Source organism: Sarcophilus harrisii, chromosome 1 (genome assembly GCF_902635505.1).
Source record: "Sarcophilus harrisii chromosome 1, mSarHar1.11, whole genome shotgun sequence".
Taxonomy (NCBI): domain Eukaryota; kingdom Metazoa; phylum Chordata; class Mammalia; order Dasyuromorphia; family Dasyuridae; genus Sarcophilus; species Sarcophilus harrisii.
The window spans coordinates 584,148,714-584,171,620 of NC_045426.1; the positions used below are offsets into that span (position 1 = coordinate 584,148,714).

The window sequence follows — 22,907 nt, forward strand, 5'->3', positions numbered from 1 at the left end:
CTATACTTCACTACAAAGATCATTATCAATATGGCTAAAATTGACCATTTAATGCTGTCAAATATCCTTGCTAAGACAAATGAAAAATCGATCCAAGTTTAGGACACAATTATATATCGTTTTATTCTAACCCCATACTTTACATTTTAAAGTAGTCAAATATTTGTTTTCTTGATCACAAGCAAATTTAGATTATTAAAAAACAAAAGTATGAAAATATTCTTAAATTCCTGTCTACAAAATTTTCTCTTTCAAAACTGAGGTGAACTTTAAAAAACAAAGCAAAACAAAACAAAACTTCATACCGTCTGCCTTCCAGTGTTCTTAAACTGGCCTCCTCACGAGCAGTCATTCTTTCTCTCCTGGTTGAATTCTGAGAAGCATGAAGAGGATGGTTTGGATGCCCAGGATCACCAGCAGATGCTAATGCAGAACCGTAACGCAACTGGGCTTCTGTAGAATCCATAATACTGACCATCCAATTCCATGTGGGAATCAATTTTTCTTCTACATAATTCTGTTTTAAAAACAAACAACAAAATGATGATCCAATGAAATAAGACACAGTAAGGCTAATTCAAGAAATATATTTATAGTCTTGAGGATTGTTCTACATATTAAGTTGACTGAATAATATGCCTACTGACATTTTAATCATTTATAATATCCTATTAATAGTAAGTGGTACAAAGATAATGTACATTTTAAGCAGACTCATACCTGTAAGTTTACTGCATCTTGATAAGTCAGTTTCACAGCTGCTGGGATCTGAGAGTATACAAGGTGGTTGTATTTAGGAATAAGACCCATCAAGTCAGAGATCTGTCTGATGACAATGCTATATGCCCTTGCTAAACTGCTTGCAGATGTTAAGTAGCTGCTGGCATTGCTGGCTTCAAGAGCAGCTGCAGCAGCTGCAGCACTTGTACTGATGGTACCACTCCGGCGTAAGTTGGATGGATCAATATAAATCAAACCTGCTGAGCTGGCTAAAAGGAAGAAAAAAATCCATGAGGAACTGTTCATCTTTTGATTGTTATCTTTTTCTTATTCTTTAAACTCATATATAATATTAAAAGTCCCACAACAAATCTATCTATACCAGTCCCAGACATTCAATGAGGATGCTGATCATATGCTGATTTCTATCTTGTGAATAAACTACATAAGCTATGAAAACAAATTTGGATTTTTTTTTTGTTTGTTTTAAAACTCAAGCCATAACAAAACAAGTCACAACACAAACTATTCTAAGATTTCATTTTTCTCCCATAAGATAAAAATGTTTTAGTAAAAATTTATTTAATCACTAATTGGAAAATACAGCATTTAGACTTGCCTGCTGGTGCTGATGTACTGGAAGGAGTTGTGCTGGTAGTTCTCTGATTTTGGGTGTTGCGTACAGCCCACTGCATAGAGCGGGGTGCCTGGGCAGCACCATTAGCATGAGAACTATTTGTGGTTCTTTCCAGCGGTTCATCAAGCATAAAGGTTTCCTGCTCTATGTCATCACTCTGGCTACTGCTGCTGTCTGAATCACTGGAGTCATTGGACTGAGAGTCATCTTCAGAAAAAAAGGCTGGTACACTGCTGGCACCTAAATTTATTTAAAGAAAAATCTGTCCTGAATTTGTTGGTAGACTTAAATGTAATTATTTTACTATTACAGCATATTTGCTTTTGAGAAAAGATACATGTACAGCAGAATACTCAGAATGTGACCAGTGGTTTATAAAACCAATTGCTAATAAGTGCCGATTACAAACTTTTTAAAGCTAATGAGAAAATAAGTCAAAGTATGACTGGCAACATAAAACTAAAATACTGCTAAAATAACTTCTAATACTAAATAAGTAACCCATTTTACAGATAGTATAAATGAATCACTGTCACATAACTTGACATATATCGATCAGGGTTGAGATGCAGTAACACCCAAATTTTAAAATAGCAATTATTAACTATATTAAAAACATATCAGATGTTGTAGAGCACATGATCCTGGAATCTAGCCCCTTGGCATCACTTAGGAGCCACATGATGCTCACAGGCAAGTCATGAGGCTTCCCCAAATCTTGACTCTTTATGTGCAGAAAATAAGGGGGATAATATTTAGCTCTTTCTTTCAGGGAGCTGTAGGGAGAAAAATCACTTTACAACTGCTAATGTACTATATAAATCTGAATTATTATCAAAAATAATAGAGGAGAAAAATAATGTAAATATATGTGTGCCATTCACTGCCAGTGAAATGGAGGAAAAAAGGGCTGATTAACCTTAGGAAATTTTTGAAGGATATTATAGCATATGTTCTTTACCTCATAAAAGAACAATGAGAAAATGAAATCAGTAATATAAATAATAAAAAATATCAAAAATTGTGTCTAAATATTATGTATGATGACTACCATTAAACAATCTTTAAAGATGACTGAATTAGGGAGGAAGAGAAAAAAATTTCATTGGTACAATTCAGAGAAATAAAAATATGACCAAATATTTAACACAGTGTTACTCTTCACTAACTTTCCTAATTCTAGCACAAATTATATAGAATTAAGAGATCAATGCAAACCAAACATTTAAGTTAGAGTTTATCTTATGCAACCTTAGTCACAAATGGTCTAGATGCTATACTTCTTCCACTGGCTCAAATGCTCAATACAAGATCATGTTGCCATCACTTCCCCCATTCTATGACTCCCTTCAATAAATCAGTGCAATTGTCAGTAGTCATTTACCATCCAATTTACCTACTTACCACAACCCAAGTATTCTTAGAAAATATATTGAGAATATCCCTTGAGATTTCAACTGTGCTCTCTTCTGGCCCTACATAGTATCCTATTCTCTTTAATACCACAAAGACTGTCTTCTTAAAAACAACAAATGGGGGAGGTATGGGGAGAAATTTAACAAACACTAAAAATAATTAAATAGTTTCAAGAAGTGAGAAGTCTGGTGCTCTTCCCCCATGAAAAAATAATGCTAATAAGATAAATCTGTAAAATTATCTGAACTCTTAAAATTAAGATGGGGGCTGGATCCTTCAAAACTAAATCTAGTACTTATTTCAGATAGGAAATTTTCAGTTTGATTTTGTATATATCATTAAAGAAAAAAAATTTTTAAAAAGGACTCAAATTAGCTGTTGTTGATACAACAAAGCTGTATTCGAGGGTTTTCAGTGCACAGGAAAAATTGATTTCCCAAATTAATCATTCTTGCCCACTCCCTAACATTTTTCCAAATTCCATGGATAATATGGCAAAAGAATAAAAAAGTGATGAAAACAAGAAAATGATCATTAAAATGACTAAACATCTTTTCTCTGAATTTAAAGAGCTCTTACATGAATGTTAGAACAAACAATTAACAAAATTGTTTTTCAGAACAAACATTTTGGAGAAAAAAAAAAATCAAAGGCATCTATCTCATTTCAGGGTTTGATGTAGTTAAGTGTGTTCAGAATGAAAAAGGCAAAGAGGAAGTATGAGGAAACAATATACCTGCTTCTGAACCTGCAGTAGCTGCAGTCACAACACTTCTTCGTCCACTAGCATTATCTTGGTTGCTGTGATTACTCTCACTGTCACTTTCTGTTTCAGCGGCTGCTAATAAATCCAGTTCCATATCACTCCCTAATAATATTTCAAAGGAGAAATATCAGTTATTCTATGGAATCAAATTAAAGACCAGGAGACACAGGAAGAAAAAAAATTAAGGGAAAAAGACAGTCACAGAAAAAGATGGAAATAAATTTAATAATAGACAACCATAAGCTCAAAGAGATTAGATAGGAACAAAAACAAGGATCTGAGCATAAATGTGCATACATTTATATATGCATCTAACACTAATTTATATGAAGAACTATTTAAGGGCTTGAATTCAAGGTATTCCTAAGATCCTTTATTTTTATGCTCCCTATTCCAACCATTTCAACAAAATAATTCCATTTTTAAAGTGTTTTTCAAATATTAAATACAAAGAGTCCCTCCCCCCTTCCCACTCTACTACAATAACTACAGGAAAAACTCAACCCTCATACCATCTTCATCATGCTCATCATGCTGACCCTCTGCTTCAGCATTTTCTTCCCCATGTTCTTCTTGCTCGTCATGATGATCTTCCTCTCCAGCAACACCTTCCACAACTTCAACCTAAACACAAAGAAAAAAATGCATCAACACTAATGTTCCTTTATAATAATTATTCAAATGAAAACACATTCCATGTAAAAAATGAATTGTATAATAAAGTAGGTATGAAAGTATACTCTGCTATTAATATCTTTGTTTCAGAAAGGGAAGGTCTTTCTAATTATATGAAAAATACTGCTTTACAATAATAAATTAAAATCAAGTTTATTGGTATTTATCTTCAGTCAGCACCTTCCAGAAAGACACAGATGCCCTAAGACAGGGGTCTTCAAACTATGGCTCATGGACCAGATGCAGCAGCTGAGGACGTTTATTCCTCCTCACCCAGGGCTATGAAGTTTCTTTATTTAAAGGTCCACAAAACAAAGTTTTTGTTTTTACTATAGTCCGGCCCTCCAACAGCCTGAGGGACAATGAACTGGCCCCCTATTTAAAAAGTTTGAGGACCCCTGCCCTAAGACATCTAAATAAGAATAACTATTTTCTATCAAGTCATGAATTAAGGAGACCAGGTATTCAACAATATATAGGATGGTTATATCAGAAAGCAAAAGCTTAAACATTAGTCAACAAGACAGCTGATTCATTTATGTGATTGCATATTACAAATGCTATCATATTAATAAACCATTTAAAAATTAATCTGATAAAACAAAACAACCTCTTCCACATCTGCTGAAACTATGTCATCTTGCTCTTCATCTCTGCCTCGAACAGGTTGGGATTGACTAATACGTCTCTGTTGAGGATTTCTTATAATGTAAGACGACTGAGATTGACTAGAACTGCAAAGAATTAGAGAAGTTTAAATATAGTGCTAACACAAACAGTTTACATTTCAACAATTGTTTAAAAAGCATATTAATTTATTTGGGGTCATAAGAGAAAGATCATTAATAGCCCAGAAATACTATTTTATATATAATATATGTATGTATATAAAGACTATTTTTACTTCATTAATAATCAATCTAGAAAATCGACTTAAAACATAAAATCTTTATATTCAATATCTCAATAAAGGTATTTCAAATACAATGTTTTAAATTCATAGAGCCAATAAATCTACATAATATGCCCTACACCAATCTGACCACAGAACTTGGCCCAAAATATATTGAAAGAATTAAAAAATAACAGCCAGAGTATAAATGCACTAAACATCCACACAAAATTGAAAGAGTGGGGCTCTAGGGAAGTGATTAAGGTATTTTTATAATGAAAAACTATAACAGCATTTAATTTCATATTAAATATTTTGGAAAAGAAATTAAATGTTAACAACAAAAACTTCCCCAAAAGTCCCTTGATAAAAGACACTAAGCTATTATCTTCTTTTTTATATTAGTATATCAACCCTAAGCATAGTGCCTGCATAGAAAGATTTAATACATGATGATGGATTTGGGAAATGTTAAAGAACTTTGATGATCTGAAAACATAAGATATAAATTTTTATCAACAGATAAAATTATGTTCTTACAAAATCATAAAAATATTATATGCTAATCTCAGTGTTTTTATTTTTATGTGGGCAATCTTCCTTTCTTAATGGATATTAGATTTTCATGACCTTCAAGCTACCTTCAAGGTAGTACCTGCATACTTCTTAGGATAGTAGTTCTGTCAGTGAGAGCACGTCTATTCCTGATGGAGATAACAGCACCTTAAGATTTTCTGAGTTGCTAGGACAACTTTGCAACTAATGCTTTGTTCAGTTGTTAATCAGCCGTGTCCAACTCTTCATGATACCACTTGGGATTTTATTGACAAAGATACAGGAATGATTTACCATTTGCTTCTGCAGCTCAATTTAAAGGTGAAGAAACTAAGGCAAACAAGATTAAGTGAGAATTTTCTGGGTTTACATAGCTAATAACGGTCTAAGGCCGTTAACGAACAAAAAATGAACTGCCTACCAGAAAACATGTATTTTAATTTTACTTTTAAGTTACTTTTTTTTAAAGTAGTTTTTGAGGCAACTAAAATGAATTTATCTTACTAGTTAACCTTCCACTGACTAATAATAGAGCTGGTTTGGTCCTTAGAGGGAAGATTTTATCAAGCATCAGGTATTTAAAAGTCGCCATCTTTATCTTCATATATTATACTACATTGGTATAGCTTTAGAGATTTCAAGGTCTTCCTAATACCACAATAAATTATATAAATATATATAATAGAATTATAAGTAAATTTAATGGCAATTTGGAATAGATTGTGTTCAAGATATAATTACAGCAGCATAAGAACCCTCAAGAGATGATGGACTACCTTCCCCTTTTCAAGGTTTTTAATGATGTATCTCCTAAATTCCCTTTCTTCTTGCTGAACACTTCTTTGCTGGCTTCATTACTTACTCCATGCCTTTTTCCAAATCTCTGTTTTGCACCTTCTTTTCATTTTTCTCAAAACTATTTTTGGGAAACCTAACCAATTCCCACTGGTTAATTATCATCACTCTGCAGATAACTCAAATATATATTATAGCCCAAATTCCTCCCCGAGATGGATATCTTAAATTGGATGCCCCTGAAACACCTCAAATCTGATGTCTTAAAAGGAATTCATTACCTTTGCAAAAATTCAATTCCTCTCTTTCTCTCTTTAAAATTTTCCCATTTCTGATGGACCAAGTTTCATAGTTCATTCTACTTTCAAGTTCATAAAATTGTATTTCTTTTTTTTTTAATTTTATTTTTTATTGTAGCTTTTTATATACAAAACATATGCATGGGAATTTTTCAACACTCATCCTTTCAAAACCTTCTCTTCCATCTTTCCCCCCCCCCTTCCCCCAACCCTCTCTCCTAGATGGCAGATAGTCCATGTATTTATTTTCAACCTCTCATCCCATATATCTGATAAGTTGTCAAATTTTATCATTCCTACTTCCACATCTCTCTGACCTGAGCTCTTCTCTCAATTCAGTTATGCACTTTAACTCATAATTAAGATCTCCAGTTCTACCCATTCTGCATACTGTTACAAAAATGATTTGCCTTTACTAGATAAAAATTATTTCTTTCCCCTCCTCAAACTTTAATAGGTCCTTGATAGATTCCATGATAAACTATAAAGTCCTCTGTTTATTTATTTTTAAATCCCTCAAAATGAGACCAGAATCTTTTTTCTCCAAGTCTCATTGTACACTGTTGGCTTAAGGACACTATGTTTCATCCAACTGGTATTTTTTTCTTTTCCTAAAACAGTTTTTCATTTCCTGCTTCACAGCTTCCTTCTCATCATCCCCTTGGTTGGAATGTATTCTCTTAGGGAGAAAGGTAGCCCAGTGCAGCCAGCCAGCAGTAGACCTGGAGTCAAGAAAACCTCAAGACATAACTTGTATACCACTGGCAAGATAGCTCTAGTTTGACTATAAAATAGGGATAATAATAGCATCTCTCTAGGCAGAATTGTTGCCAAGGTTCAAATGGGACACTATTTGTAAAAGTGCAGGTAAATATAAAGTATTTATTAATGATAATTTCCCTTCCTTTTCCATTCTAAAACACTACTTCCTATTCTTGGTATCTAGTACCTCCCCACTCTGAATAAGGTACATTTTAAAAGACCATTATATTCAAATACATACATATGTCATCTTTGAAAGAACATAAGCTCCTTCAGAGCTAGAATTGTTTCATGATTTGTATTTGTACTTCTAGCTGCTAAAACAGTGTCTGGTAGATAATGAGAATTTGAAATAAATGTATATTGATTGACACACGACTATATCAGTAAACCAAGTTACTATCTTTGTACTAAGTATCTGGCATGACATTTTTCTTTTTCTAACAATTTCACCAAGAATCTTTGAAAGGAAAATAAAACAATGTTGCAAAACAATGTGCTGACTGAAAGTAATTGTAAAGAGTCATTCCATGTTTGTGCTTAAATTCTTTCTTATCAAGTAGATCTGAAAACTCTGGACTTAGTGATGCTAACAGAATGTTATTCTCCACTTTCATAGATAAAAATAGTCTACAAAAATCAAAGATAACCTAGATGTAAAAGGTGATATACGCTAAGATGATAGATACTCTCTATAGAAGAGAACTAAATACTTTTAAACACTCTTGCCATTTAAATATACAAATTGTGATTACTACACTAAAGAGAATAATGTAAATTATTCCATCTGAAATTAGCACACAGATACTAAATGGTTGTTAAATGCAAGATTTTTTAAGATTTACTCTTTTACGGAATAGATAAAAAATATGTCTCTACAGAGTCAGAGTTTTTATTAAATATATCTCTATAGAGCTTTTATTTTGCAACTCCCTTTCTGTTTTGCACTTTGCAAAAAAAAAAAAAAAATCAAACCAAAAACTTTCTGGCTTTTTTTTTTTAAAACAGTCTGAAAGCCTAGTAATGTTGGATCCTTAAAACAAGAAAGCCTGATGAAATTAGAAACAATTAAGGACAAAAATGCCTTCATTATGAAAGATGAAATAGAAAGTCACTCTTGGCAAACTAAACACAAGATGGGTGGTGCCCTAAGAGTTAAGAGGGAGGGGAGGAAAAGGCCAAACAACTAGATGGAACTTAAAACCTTCTAATGGCCAGGCACTATTAATGTGATATTTAAACACTGGAAAATTGACAATTTATTTGATAAAAAAGTGAAATGAGTGAGATCTAAACAAAATGGCTCTAAGGAGCCTACAAAAGATTAACATATACTCTCCTTATCTTTAGGGGAAAAAAAAGCAAGCAATCTTCAGACTCCACAGAATGCCCACAAAGTGATATTATTTGTGAATAATAGGGTGACTCAAAGGCATTGAACTTTATAATCAGGAGTCTGCTAAAAGACAAATAAGAGGCAGCTAGTTAGTATAGTGGATAGAGCACCAGTCAAGAGGACCTGAGTTCAAATCTGATCTCAAGACATTTAACAATTCCTGGCTGTGTGACCCAGGCCAAGTCATTTAAACTCACTTGCCTCAAAAGACAAACAAACCCTATTTGGGCTTACCAATCAAGCAACTGGTACTTATTAAGCACTGATTGGGATTACCAAAGTCAAAAGAAAAACAGTACCTGCCCAATGAGAAATTTTAAAGTCATCAAGATGAGCAATTGAATATCACTTTGTAGGAACAGTAAAAAGATCAGTTTGGTTAAACCTCAGTATGCAAAGGGCATAATGTTTATTAAGGTAGGGTAGAACCAGGTTATTAAAGACTTTCAAGTGTCAAAGAGAAAAGACTTTATCTTTGGTTCTAGAGGTAACAGGAAATCCTGACATTGTATGCGAATATATGTAGCTACTTCATCTTTCTTCCTCTTGGCAGTCATATAGTCTAATTAAGACAATAGTTTTGAAGACCTGTGTGTTATGAATAATTCATGATGACACATGGGATTTGGAAGACTGCTGCTGCTGTCACCAAGCTACTGTGATAGTGAGAACAAGCACCAGAAGTGTAATTTACCTGTTGGACTGGTCAGATGATGGTCTTGGTGGTAGAGGCTCTACAGAAAAGAGCTCTTCACTTCCTTGCATGGCATCTATACTTGTACTAGCTAGAGTAAATGGGGCAGTGGGACGAGCAATCCCCATCCTAACTGGAATAATCAGGGATTCTGCTACATTACACAGTTCTTCCACAGCATATGGCAACAATGCTTGAAATACTCGCTTACACTTCCCAATTGGTTGTGGAATAAAGTTGCTGAAAAAATAAGAGTAAATTATTTTATAATCCTTTGAATATAACAAGCTTAAAAAATATATGCCAAAAACCCCACAAAGGAATACTGAAAATAAACAGAATCTTACTTTTTCTTTTTAGATGAGGCCATTTCCACACTAAGAATAACAAAAACTCTTGCCACTGAACGAAGAAACCTCATTGTGACAGCAATAGCTTCTTCTCTACGACCAGGTGTGTATTTATTTTGTAGTTCTTTCACAAGAGTGCCAAGCAGTGTATCTAAAAGCTAAACAAAAAAGAGTGCTCCAGTTATAGCCACTCTTCAAATGCTATGAAGTTCTCATATATATATTTTTTATTAATCACTATTATGAAACACAGTATAGAGTTTTCATTTGATCATGACTTCAAATAAAAATGAAATCCAATTCAACCATAAAAGAACTATAAAACTGGCCATTAGTTGTATGACAAGAAAGCACTTTGATTCAACAGAAATCATCTAATTTGGAATCCACCACAAATAAGAACTATGGAGGTTTTTTGTTTTGAGATGGGAGACAAAGGCTAGAGAGGTGAAAGTCTGATGAAAGACAATTTTGGAAGGGTATGGCAAATGGGGGAACAAAATCTATAAGAAAAAAATTAACTACAAAAGTACTACTAAATATTATATAAAAAACACTTTCCAGGGGATGTTCCCCGAGAAGTATAGAATCAATCCAATCTTAATACAGCATCAACATTTATGATAATATATACATAATAATCTTGAGGCTCTACAGAATAGTTCAAACATTTTTCACAAAAGTACACTAATTTGTAAAAACAGACTTAGTATCTATCTCAGAAGAATGTCATTAAGTCCAAAACAGGGAAGCTCCTGTTTAATTTTAAGCCACTTAGAATATCTAACTTCAAGCAACACTTCTTACAAGAGGCTTCTTCCTGGCTAGCTACTCCACTCCCTTGAAACTACATTAGAAATATCTATACGACTAAAAATTCTTTTCTGTGAGTTCCTTAAGGGTAGATAAGTTCATTTTCCTTTTTATTACCAAGTCTGAGAAGTTCTCTGGTTAAGAAAAGTTTTACTCAACTTAGTGCTTAAATTAGTAGCATTTTTCACTGAGAACCGGCATATAACTCATTAAGTTAATATTTTAGGCAATAAATTCCTAGCAAAGATATGAATGTAAACATTCAAGTTACTCACCAAAATGTCTGCTGTACACTTAACTATAAGGCAGTGTGTGAAACAATCTAACCGAATTGTGCCACTTTGCTGATTAAGGTATACTTGCTCTTCAGGCAAAAGGTGCCCTATTCTACTGCTGGCACTGAGACTTGAAAAAAAAAAAAAAAAATAATAGATTCAAGTATCTTATATAAATACAAATTACTAAAATGAAAATTTACTCATTAGTACATACGGATCTTTATTCTCTTGTGAACCAAACATAATCATAGATTTTAGGGCATTCCAGTCCTGTAAAACTCTCTCCAAAGCAAGCTGAGCAAATCTTGGTGGCTCTAAATCATGATCAGGCATATCTGAGTCTGGAAAAAAAGTAAAAGTAGAAGTTAAGAGTGATGAAGACCTGGGATTTTACTTTTCATCCTCAAACCACTTGTTTTGCTCACCCTCAGGATTTGCAGTTTTCCTATTGCGGTCTTCTCGGATTCTAGGTGGCCGATACTGACAGTGCTCCACTGTTTGCCTGGCTACAGTCTGGACTAAAAACAGCAGAAGGTGTTCTCCCCTAAGGTACAAGAGAACGAAGAAGCCACATAACACACTAAAATAGAAAAGGCTGCCTTTACTATTTCCTGGTTGTCTATGTGTATACCGATTTCTATACTTGCCTGCTATTTGGCAGAGTGACCAGGTTAGTGGTAGTGAGCAGCCGGTAAAGCAGATCAAGACGTGCAGACTTCTGCCCAGCAATAAGGGTTTTACATTTGCACTTCTCCCAGCAATCACAGTAAGCTGTTGGGGAAGTCCGCTTGAGTCTAGAATGAAGCCATACAGAAGTTTTCAAACTAAATTTCTGAAAATATTTCTCAAGTAAATGTCATTTCTATAAGTACATATTAAAAGTAAAGAATCCTGTAAAACTTTTGAGCTCATTTTGAAATATGCAGTGGAAAGTATTACATGTACAAGATGAAGAGGTAGCAGAGCTGCACACACTGCACAATTGGGTAACCATATACAACTCTTGCCTAAGTAGTACTGATCAACTGCCTGACATTTTAATCAAAGAAGCTGGTAAGGAAAATTCTACAAAAATCACAAAAATACTTACTTGTAGTCATGCCCTTTATGACAAACTCTTGCACATTCTGTACAACAGCAAAGTGATTCTAGCAATCCACAAGTTCGGCACTCAAAAATATCCTAGAATCAAAATGTACAATATAAAAATAACAATTGTCTTAAAAATCATATGGCTGTAAAAGACATCAAGTACTTTTTTCCCAATGTTTGATAACTGTTCAAGGACAAGGAGAATAGAAGTCAAATTATAGGATCATAAATTTTTATCATCTCAAAAGATAAAGAGAGTTGGGCCCTGGAGATTCAGTGACTTGCCATAAATCATAAAAAATATATATCACAAAAGTGTAATTTGAGCTTGGGTTCTTAAGACTCCAAATCAATTCCTCTTTCCACTAGAGAAAGCCACTGTTCACGTATTACATACAGAGAAATAAATGAAGTGTTAAAGCTAGCACCGTAGTTTTCTGAAAACAGTTGTTATGCTTGCTAGATGGAAAAATGAACATCAAATTACCTAATCATGTTATACAGACTAATCTTTGTAATATAACAGTATATGGCATGAACTCAAGATTTTGTTAGCATCACCTCTCAAGGAAATTGCATAACTTGCCCTATATCTACAATGAAAATTTTAAAAAAAAAAAAAAATTGAGAAGGGAAGGGGAAGGAGAAGGAAGAACTCATAACCAGATATTAAGCTAAGAAGGTTTTTTTCCTCTTCCTTTTCCCCCGAGGGAACAAACTAAATCACTAAGAATTCTAAAGTGTGGCTGAGTTATAATCTATACTAGTCTGTCAAGACAGAAAAAATCATGGATCCTTTAACTACAGAAGTAAAACAATTCATTTTTTTGTGAAAATTTTTAATATCTCTTAAAAAAAACTTTACTATTTGATATCCAGTTTATGAATTTCAACTGTAAATGGAGAATAGAGAAGCAAATTGGAATTGGAGAAATATTTTTTTTTAAATCTTAATTCTGTTCTACAAATCAGTATTTCAGGTTCCATGCTAAATAGTATTGCTTACCTGATTAATGTGTTCTGTTCCAGTCCAGGTAAAACTACATGTATCATTGCAACACAGGACATATAAAGGAGAATCATCAGGATTTGTGCCAGAAGGACAAACCATCCCCATGAATACATCATCTTCTTTTTCACTTGAAGATGCCTCTGCTACAAGGATTGAAAACAATGATTCATATAAAAGGATTCTATCACTAGAACTAAGTTCTTTCCTCAAATGGGACAGTTAAATATATAGTACAAATGTTAAACTATTATGTATGGAAGTCTAAAGAATATGTATAACTCAAATAGAATAGCACATCATGAAATAGCAGTGGTATATAACAGTGGTAGGCTAAATAATTCATTTGAAAAGATGAAGTGTTTGACTAAACATAACTGTAACAAAGAATTTGTTTTTCTTTTCTTTCTTTTTATTCCCAATGGAGTGGGAGTGAGAAAAAAAACAGATTCTGTTCATTAAATTTTTTAAAATAAATTCTCATCTAAGAATAGAATTCTGAATCTTAAATTCCTTATTATAACTGCATTAATTTGGTAATGCAAAAGCCCTTTAATTATATTTAATGCAAATGTTCTATTTTATCTATCTTTCATGGTCCTCTCTATTCCTGTAGTCATAATATCCATATAACAAACAATGGACATACCCTTCATCTTCCCATCATCCACAATGCATTATCTTTATATTCAAGAATTCTAAAATCCTCTTATGTGATCATAATCTCCTGGCTTTTCCTTTCTTTGTGTCTTTCCTTACATAACCCTCCCCTCCCATCCACCATGATGTTCAATTCTTTGACCCTCAGTTTTCTCCCAGTCAATCTCCTTAAAACGAACACTCTTTCTACTTAAAGGGTGAGGAAGATACACAAAAGAAATTAGTTTCACTCTTTTCTTTTCTTTTTTTTTTTTTTAAGTTTCTCCATTATAGCCTAAATGCAACAATACCAATAGAGAGGATTACTAAAGATAAAGTATAAAGCTGCAAAAGGCTGAAAGATCCTTAATATTTAGATGAGCAACACTTTAGTATGGGGTTTTTGTGCTCCTGTTTCTGTGCTTTACAAACAAAAGTGAAAGAATATTACACAAATGGATTTTGATATTAGATATGATATTGAGGATTTTTTGTTTGTTAATTTTGTTAACTATTAATAGTTTAATTTGTTCATTTTTTACACTAATTTTGCTTAACTAGTGCTCCTTCCTCCTCCTTTATCATTAAAAGGAGCAAGAACTGGGGAGAGGGAGAGATAAAAACAAAATTTAACAATAAAATGTATTTGCAAAAGAGAACACAATGTAATAAACATGTTATCTTAAGGATACAGGAAAAACAATTCAGATGAAAAGAACATTCATAACTCAGTACATTTAGGAAATTTAAAAATTTTACCTTTTGCAATTTTCTGTGCTGTTTCTAAGATAGTGATTGCAGCAGGATAAGCTCGGCCACTTACTGCTGACATAAATGGTGTCATACCTCTTGCATCCCTGGTATAAGAAGAATTTAACGTTATAAAAAACTATTGCTACTAATTTTTGAAACATTTAATTGATTTCTCAAAAGAATTACATTCAATTTCAATGGAATTCAAAGAATTAAATTTAAATAATAAATATTAAGTGCCTACTACATGCACAAGACTAGAAATTCAAAAATTAAAAAAGCAACAATAGTTAATGTTAACAAAACTATACAAATAGAATAGATAACTATTCAGAGGAAAATAATTAATATTCTTTAATAATTAAATAAGTTAATAATTAATAGCTAATACTTAAATAATTAATACCCTTTCTTCTTCCTTGGATTTGATGACTCATTATCATAGTTATTAATTTAACTTAAAAATGTAGACACACATGTTAGGTACCAGGCCTCTTCCTCATTTTTTCTTCAAGGACTAGAACTAAATTATTTGCCACTTTCTCTGTATACTCCTTTCCCATTCAGAGATTTAATACAGCTGCAATAATTACTATGACAGAAATAAAGATTTTGTATAGATCATCTGCCAAGCTCTCATCACGTACCACATCTCAAATTGTGATTTAAATAATTCCACTCTAATGAACATCTACTTGAACTTAATATGTCTAACATGAAGCTTGTAAGATTTAGGATTAGACCTGATGGAACAATTTCAGATTCCTATCCCCTCGTTTAACAAATGAGGAAACTAAAGTACAGCAAAGGGACAAGTGATTCTAAGTCCAGTACTTTTCCCACTGTAATAGTTCAACTTTTTTTTTTTTTTGATAATTCCATGGTTTTGCACATAGGTATAGAATTAGTAACAAAAAGGAATATTAAGCTCTCCACACCAATTTTAGTATTGGTGACATTATGACAGAAAATTCAAGTTTCCACCACTAAATTAAAGTGAAAATAATTCAGTGCTGGGATTTTTTTTTTTTTTTAAATAAAGGGAATGAGAACCTAAATATACAAAGAACACTCAGTTATAAGTATATTAAAAATGTATGCTAAAATATCAGTTTGAATATAAAATTAGATTCAAGGAAAAGTAGACTGCCTCTTCATTTCTTTCTTATAGAATTTCTCTTCTTTATTTTAGACACAGATCAAGCATCATCATCTAAATGAAGCACTTTTTTATACCCTCCCAAAGTTGTTATTGACCTCCCCAACTAGTTTATCTTATTTTCTATATATCTTCCTATATATCTATATATACCTATATACCTCTATATAGCTTTTGTATATCATATGAAAGATTTGCAAAGCACTCTACATACATAATTCTTATTTGATGCTCACAATTATATGAAGTAGGTTCTATTATTATCAATGTTACAAGTGAAGAAATTAAGCTAAGAAAAGTTAAGTGACTTGCCTAGCTAATAAATATCTAAGGGCAACATTTGAACTCAGGTTTTCTTAAGGCTTACTAATATTCTAACTACCATGCTACCTCATATATGACTTGTCTTTTATGAAAAACTTGATATAGTTTCATTTTTTATATTTGTATCCCCAGCAATTAGTATAATTCCTAAAATATAGCAAATATATTTCCTGACTGAGATGTCCATATATATATATACACACACACATTCTTATGTTTGTCATAATGCATGTCAACAGCAAACACAGAAATAACTCAAGTTTATCCAAGTTATAAAGGGTCCAAAAGCAGACAACTGTCTTTAAAACTTAATGATTTAGTTTAAAGGTAACTGTTGCCATCAAGAAGGGCAGTGAACACACAAAAATCATGTTTTCTACAATCACAGTTCAAGTAAGCAAAGGAACCATATAAGTAATGCAATCCATTTCATTAATTTTAAGGGAAAAATACCAAGATCCATAGATGATAAGTAACTTGCCTAGTATCATACCAAGAAGCAGAGGTAGAACTGAAAATCAGAAGCATGAAATCTGAAGACAGAATTATAACTATTCTCATGAACCTAGCAAACAATAAACTATACTCAGTTTGCTTTTGATAAGCAAATTAATTTGGATTTTTTAGTGTACATTAAATAAATAATGGCAAGAAAATAAGAATTCTGAACAAAAGACAGGAGAACCATGATAGAAATACAAGATTAGAAATTTTTTATAAACAAAAGATGTTAAGATACAAGAACTGCTAATATTTCATATAAAGACATTTTAAAGAGTTAAATTAAAATCTCTTACTTGGCAGAGAGGAGTTCTCGTAAATAAGGCTGTAGAACAACACTGTCACATAACAATTTTAGTATAAAGTGAGCATTTGCTTTTCGATCCTTTGACTCTACTACAGATGGCTCTGTGGAAGGACCTGTAATTAAACACATGAGATTTGTAACAAAACATCAAAATCTGTGTTATATAAAATATAACCCAGAATTATATATTAAATCAAATGGTTAAATAAACCATTTTACGGGGAGAAAAAAAAAAACTAATATTAGTAGTGAGTTGTTATTTTCATTAAAAGAATTTTCATAAGTTCAGAATACTTTTTACAAACCTGAAATAAATTCTAAGAATATCTACATATATGCCCCATTTTTGCTGGAGTGTAAAATGTTAATTTAGAGAAGATTAGAAACTTTTCCAATCAAGACAAGAGAACTACTAATATTTATGTATATTTAGAAGCTTCTATGCAAAGCGAACCCTCTCTCTCTCTCTCTCTCTTTTTTTTTTAATAATGCCTATGCAGATAAACAGTGGATTCTCACCTGGGATGGTGGAGGTGCTTGGTCCTTGACCAGTGCCAGTCGCTGCTGTGGTAAGAGATCCCACAGCGGGGGCCAGGATAAAATCAATGTCACCATCTTTCAGTAAACAGAACAGCAGGATGTACATCATTATATAAAACATATCCCTAACAAATTGTTTTCTTAATTGACCTTAAGGCTTTTTACTGCTAGCCAGTGGTCGAGTCAGAGGTCAAAATGGATTTAAAAAAATACAATAAAATGAATCCACTTAGATTAATGACTGTTCTAATTTACTTACATATAAAGGGTTTAACTTTTTAAGAAAGAATATAAAGAAAATATCCTAATAGAGAAGTGATGCTTGAAGGGCTTTAAAAAAATCTATTTCTAGCATTTCAATAAATTTTAAACTTAATCCCTTTCTCATAGAAATTATTAGATTACTAAAACTGTTGTGTTTTAACATAACGTAAATCAATGACATTCTTTACTCCAGAGAGGACATCAGTTTCTTTAAATATCTTGTATTAAATACTATATAAAAGTAAGAGCTCTTACCAGGATCCATGGCAGGAGGATCAGGAACCCAACTGGGTGGAGCTATTGGGGGAGAAACTGGATCTTGATGGTCACTAGATGAAGCTCCAGCTTCATGTCTACCCAAACCCGCTGCTCTCAAGGAACGCCTCATCATTTCCCTTAGTCTCATACTAGAAACAACCAGATAAGAAAAGAGGTGAATGCTAACATCTGGCTGTCAAACTACAACTTAATGAATACTCAACTTTTTTTTTCTTCGAAGTTCAAAAGATACTCTACAAATAAGGATTATTCCAATTTAAGAACTCTAAAAGTACATAAAATGTCAGAGCTGGAAAGAAACTTGAAGACCATCTAGTCCAAATCCATAATTTTGCAGAGGAGCAAAGTTGAGATTAAAGGGACTAAGTGCTTTGCTCATACAGCAAGTTAGTGGCAGAGTTAGGAATAAGAAGCCAGGTCTCCTAGTTTCTAGACTTGTGCTTTTCCCATTATGTCATATGCTGCTTCTAGATAGATATATAACAGCTCTAGATTCACAGAGCAAGAAAGAATGTGTGGGAGTAAGAGCCGAGTTTCCAGTTCAGACTTAAAACCACTGTGTCATGCTCCCATATTAAATAGATAAGGGATTATAATTAAAAACTCCTTTTACAACTTCAAGAAAAGTGAAAAAGATCCAAGTGAGAAAATGAAAAAGATGAAGTCAAATACTGTATTCCCTGCTTTATAATTACATACAACAGGGTACATTGCCTCTATCTAATCTAGTTTTATGAAATTATATAACACCACATCTTTGTGTTCTAAAAATAATAATGATGAGGCAAATTATTATTTTAAAAAAATTCTGATCAATTTTCAATAAGGAAGCTTAGTTTTTGAACCTATACAAATATCAGAAAGAGATGATTCCAATCACAAGGACATGACCAAAGAAATTAGATCTTTGAAATATATTTTTAAATGCTATTATTTTTAGTACTTGGTCTTCAAAACTGAAATTGTATAAACATAATCCCCCAAGGAAAAAAATTAAAATAATCACAAAGGCAACAAAATATTTACAACTAATTAATCTATTATAAACAGCAAAAATCCTTAGTATCCCTAAAATCTTTAAAGCTTTATAGAACAGAAAGTCAAACTGAAGGGCCAAGCAACATGATTTTAAAATAGTAATAGTAAATAGTAATTTAAAATAGTAAAAATAGTAATATTATTTGTAATGGTATTTTATGTTGAGACTACGTATCTCCCATTACACCACCAAAAATTAAAAAATTCTTACAGAAATTCTGATTGTTGCCAAATTTTGAAAAAATATCTTCTGTAACATTTCACTAAGTTTTCCTGTATGTATACGTGTGTGAATATATGTATTCTGAAGTTACATGGAGGTATCCATGCAAACTGAATAATTTAAAATATGCATAAAAGAAACTCAGTGGCTAATATCTTCTGTAAAGCAAACAATTCTTCTGTAATATATCTTGTTTTTTAAATGATTAAATTGTGATCTTAAGACAACATAAAGACAATGTAAGAAATTATGTCAGTAAGTCCAGATGACCTCAACTCCTTACTAAGTAAAATACTTACACAGAAATCCTAGATAGGTATCACAGCTCTATAAGTAGGACATTCTATCAGGACAATATTTATCTACTTTTTTTTTTTTTTAAACAATGACATTTTTACAATTTTAACTTATTAGAAGTAGACCTTTGGTGTCTTTAAAATGCCTCAAGATACAATGAACAATAAGTAGGAAGTACTGCATATCTGATTCACATATAGCAAATACATGATATCATTTTATCAACAAGAGAAAAGCTTAAGAGTGTGTGAAGAATGCATGAAGCTTACAAACCAAGAACTTGTAAATTCCCACTTTTGTTGTTCTGATGTAGTCAAATGCTTATAAAAGAGAGGGACAAGAAGTCATCCCTCCCCCTACTTTTTTTTTTTTATTTTAAATTGTCCTTAGCCTCTTTTCTTCATTTTCTTTTGGGTAAAGATTTTAACAGAATGCCCAGGTCCTCTTACAGATTCTTAAAAAAGAAAATTATTCTTCAAGACGTTGTACACAATTCATGAAGATTCACCTGGATCCTCAGTGGCTGAGGATTATACTGAGGAGATACCATCTTGGCTGCTAAGATTCAGAGTTTTGAGTTTTCTTCTTATAGGCTTGCCTGCAGTCATCGTATTTTCTGACAATATGGAAGAATTCAAGGATGGTGTAATTTCCTCTTTGTAACCACGTTATATCCATACTACAGAAGCCTTAGTATCCAGTCATGGTTCAAATACACCACTGTGACAAAAAAGCGAAGGTCATGTGTCTTCGAGATTAACGATCTCTAGAGTAAATACACCTGCAATCAGATGCATCAATCATGTTTTCCACTAAATCTGCCCTTTGTACTCAAGGACCTATCCAGTCACATAACAAAACTTGAGGTAAATCATCATCTGAAGAAATATAACAGTACTTAACACTGAGAGTACATCAGTTTTGGGCATACAGCTCATGATTCTCAAACCTGCATACACATCAAGGGGAAACTCATATATAATCCATTGTTGGCTACATGATGACATCAATGAAGTCTGTGGATTTCCTATTGTCAGACGTTGGTTAAGATTCCTGTGCTTTCATCTGTTTCAACAGACAGCCCTGATTTTGAAACTGGTTAAAAGAACTGCAGTAATATCTTCAGCAAATTCCTCAAAGGAGCTTATACTGCAAATTATTTCTGTGAGCCATTCGTTACCCACTCCTGAAGCTCCTTTTAGTGTTTGCCTTCAAAATAATCCTCATATGAACAAAGGATGGCAGCAGTGGCATTTGGACCAACCATATCAAAGAAGCCAACTTGATTTGCATCAGTACCTTCCCCGAGGAAGTAAAATGATTGAAATAATTCCAATAGTAAACTTCTGAATAATCTTTCTATAAATTTTAGACCCAAATCTTTCCTTTAATCTAACTTCTAAGCGTAAGTTTTAGACAAAAATCAAAATACTTTTTATTTTGTACATTTTACTTTCTGTGCCTCATACTGAAGTCATAATATGGGACACAGAGAGATAGTGTAGTAGTGGAAAGAGCAAAGGATGTGGAATTATACAACTTGCTCCTCTCTTAAATTTCTCTGACTCTGGCAGGGCAGTACGGGATGAGGAATGAGGGAAACAAGTGGAGAATGGGGCAGCAAGTGACATAAGCTACCTGAGATTCAATTTGCTCACCTGAAAAAAAGAGGATAAGACTTCCACTTTCTATTTCATAGGACTGTTGTAAGGAAAATTTAGTAAAATGTGTGTGCATGTCACAAACACCTACATAAAGGTACAAATGGGTGTTTATTTCTTTTTGTACCTAAAAAATTTATTTATAGGGGCTGGGTTTTTGATGCAATTAGGGATTTAAAATTTTTAAACAGAGGTTTAAGTCCTTATGTTTTATAGTGACAGGCACACCAGTAATCAGAATTTTTTTTGAACATGCAACACATTATCACACAATTTAGAGATACTAACATGGAGTGAATAATTTTTGCGTAACTAAAGTGCTAAATTAAGTAAATTTTCCTAGTATTTTCTTTCATTAATAGGATATGTTAACAAAGACCTAGAATGTGCATAAAAGAATAAATAATGGGAATTATTTTATTTATGAATTATTTATGAAAAAATTATTTTCAATTTGATATCAATTTCTCCTGTGCAACAATGACTAATTTAGTGTGTTGGATTATATCCGGATTAAAAAGTCACTAGATTATTAAATTTGGGACTTTTTTTGGGAGGAAGGAGGAATGGGGGTGGTAAGAGGTAAGATACAAATAAGGTTGCTCTCAATCATGTCAGACATTCCTTTCTATTGTAAAACTAATTAGAATTACAACCGTTTCAAAAAATACGATACTATTTGCTTCTATTTTTCTGTTCTCTAAATCAAAATTTCTGGTTGAAAATCACTTTACCTTCGGCTACTTGATGATCCAGTCCGATTACCTGGGCCATTACTTGAAACCACGGATATGGCATTTGCAATAGCCTCAACTGCTGAAAGTCTTTCTGCAAATGTATTTCTTTCAGAGCGCTCTGCTTCTGAAACATAAGAAAACATTTGGTACCAAAGGCAAAAGATAAAATTTTAATTAACTATAGCTAATAATTTTATTTATTAATTTTTAAAATCAATCTAACATAATAAAAATAGAAAGTGTTTCTATTCTTTAGGAAATAACATCCAGTTAAGAACAACTGTACTACTGTTATCTTAAGTTAATTAATATTTATCTGCTTTACTGAAACACTAAAATTCAGAAATTAGCATATGTACAAAAACTAGGCTACCAAAACAGTACTCAAAATGAAGTAAAAGCTCAAAATTTTTCTCATCATTTATACCCTGAATATTCTCAAGGGAGTAAGGATGATATGTTTAACAATTAACATATTACAGGTATAACCTTTTCCAATCAAAGTAATTTCAATACCAATGAGTTGAACCTCAAAAAATTTTGTAAAACAAAGCCAGGCAGCAATGATAGATAGATATCAGTGGTATTCACTGGCTATCAAGTACACAGTATGAATTGAAATGTTCCTACATATATAAACAAATCTTTATTTTGTCCCTCCAAATGAAAAGCTACTACTTTTATATACTTTTTATTAGATAAAATAATCTTTACCTTTTAGGTAGTTTTTAAACTTACCTTCTTCTTCCTTGGTTTCTTTGTTGCTAGTTGGAAAGCATACAGATACACAAGCATGCAAAATATTACGATTTCCATCACATCTATGACTGAGGAATGTCTGCAGGATCTGTGGATTCTGATCCAAAACAACTGCTTGCTCAAGATTCAAAAGATACTGTCGACAGGCCTCATAGTCACATCGGAGAATATGCTGCATTAAGGTTTGTTTCTGTACTCAAATAAGAAATAAAAATGATTACATTAAGTATCAAGACTAAAATTTTAGATCATATCTAGAAATGAAAATAAACTGCTG

The 22,907-nt window shown here is 32.5% G+C and overlaps 1 protein-coding gene across 6 annotated transcripts in view; it reads right to left on the reverse strand.

The window, feature by feature from the left end:
- Window positions 1-22,907, reverse strand: part of UBR5 (ubiquitin protein ligase E3 component n-recognin 5) — a 165,240-nt gene that overhangs the window by 29,032 nt on the left and 113,301 nt on the right. For 4 of the 6 annotated variants that reach the window (XM_012541748.3, XM_003760296.4, XM_012541747.3 and 1 more), the window contains 20 exons: window positions 22,610-22,820; window positions 21,869-21,995; window positions 17,892-18,043; window positions 17,352-17,447; window positions 16,822-16,945; window positions 14,548-14,645; window positions 13,147-13,295; window positions 12,139-12,230; window positions 11,696-11,842; window positions 11,474-11,592; window positions 11,263-11,389; window positions 11,046-11,175; window positions 9,955-10,115; window positions 9,608-9,847; window positions 4,825-4,948; window positions 4,052-4,163; window positions 3,510-3,641; window positions 1,340-1,597; window positions 721-989; window positions 306-517 (listed from right to left, as the gene is read on the reverse strand). In XM_012541748.3, the coding sequence (XP_012397202.1) occupies window positions 306-517; window positions 721-989; window positions 1,340-1,597; window positions 3,510-3,641; window positions 4,052-4,163; window positions 4,825-4,948; window positions 9,608-9,847; window positions 9,955-10,115; window positions 11,046-11,175; window positions 11,263-11,389; window positions 11,474-11,592; window positions 11,696-11,842; window positions 12,139-12,230; window positions 13,147-13,295; window positions 14,548-14,645; window positions 16,822-16,945; window positions 17,352-17,447; window positions 17,892-18,043; window positions 21,869-21,995; window positions 22,610-22,820 (3,080 nt within the window). The remainder of the gene's footprint in view (window positions 1-305; window positions 518-720; window positions 990-1,339; window positions 1,598-3,509; window positions 3,642-4,051; window positions 4,164-4,824; window positions 4,949-9,607; window positions 9,848-9,954; window positions 10,116-11,045; window positions 11,176-11,262; window positions 11,390-11,473; window positions 11,593-11,695; window positions 11,843-12,138; window positions 12,231-13,146; window positions 13,296-14,547; window positions 14,646-16,821; window positions 16,946-17,351; window positions 17,448-17,891; window positions 18,044-21,868; window positions 21,996-22,609; window positions 22,821-22,907) is intronic. The other 2 variants (XM_023496429.2, XM_012541746.3) reach the window with 2 other exon arrangements.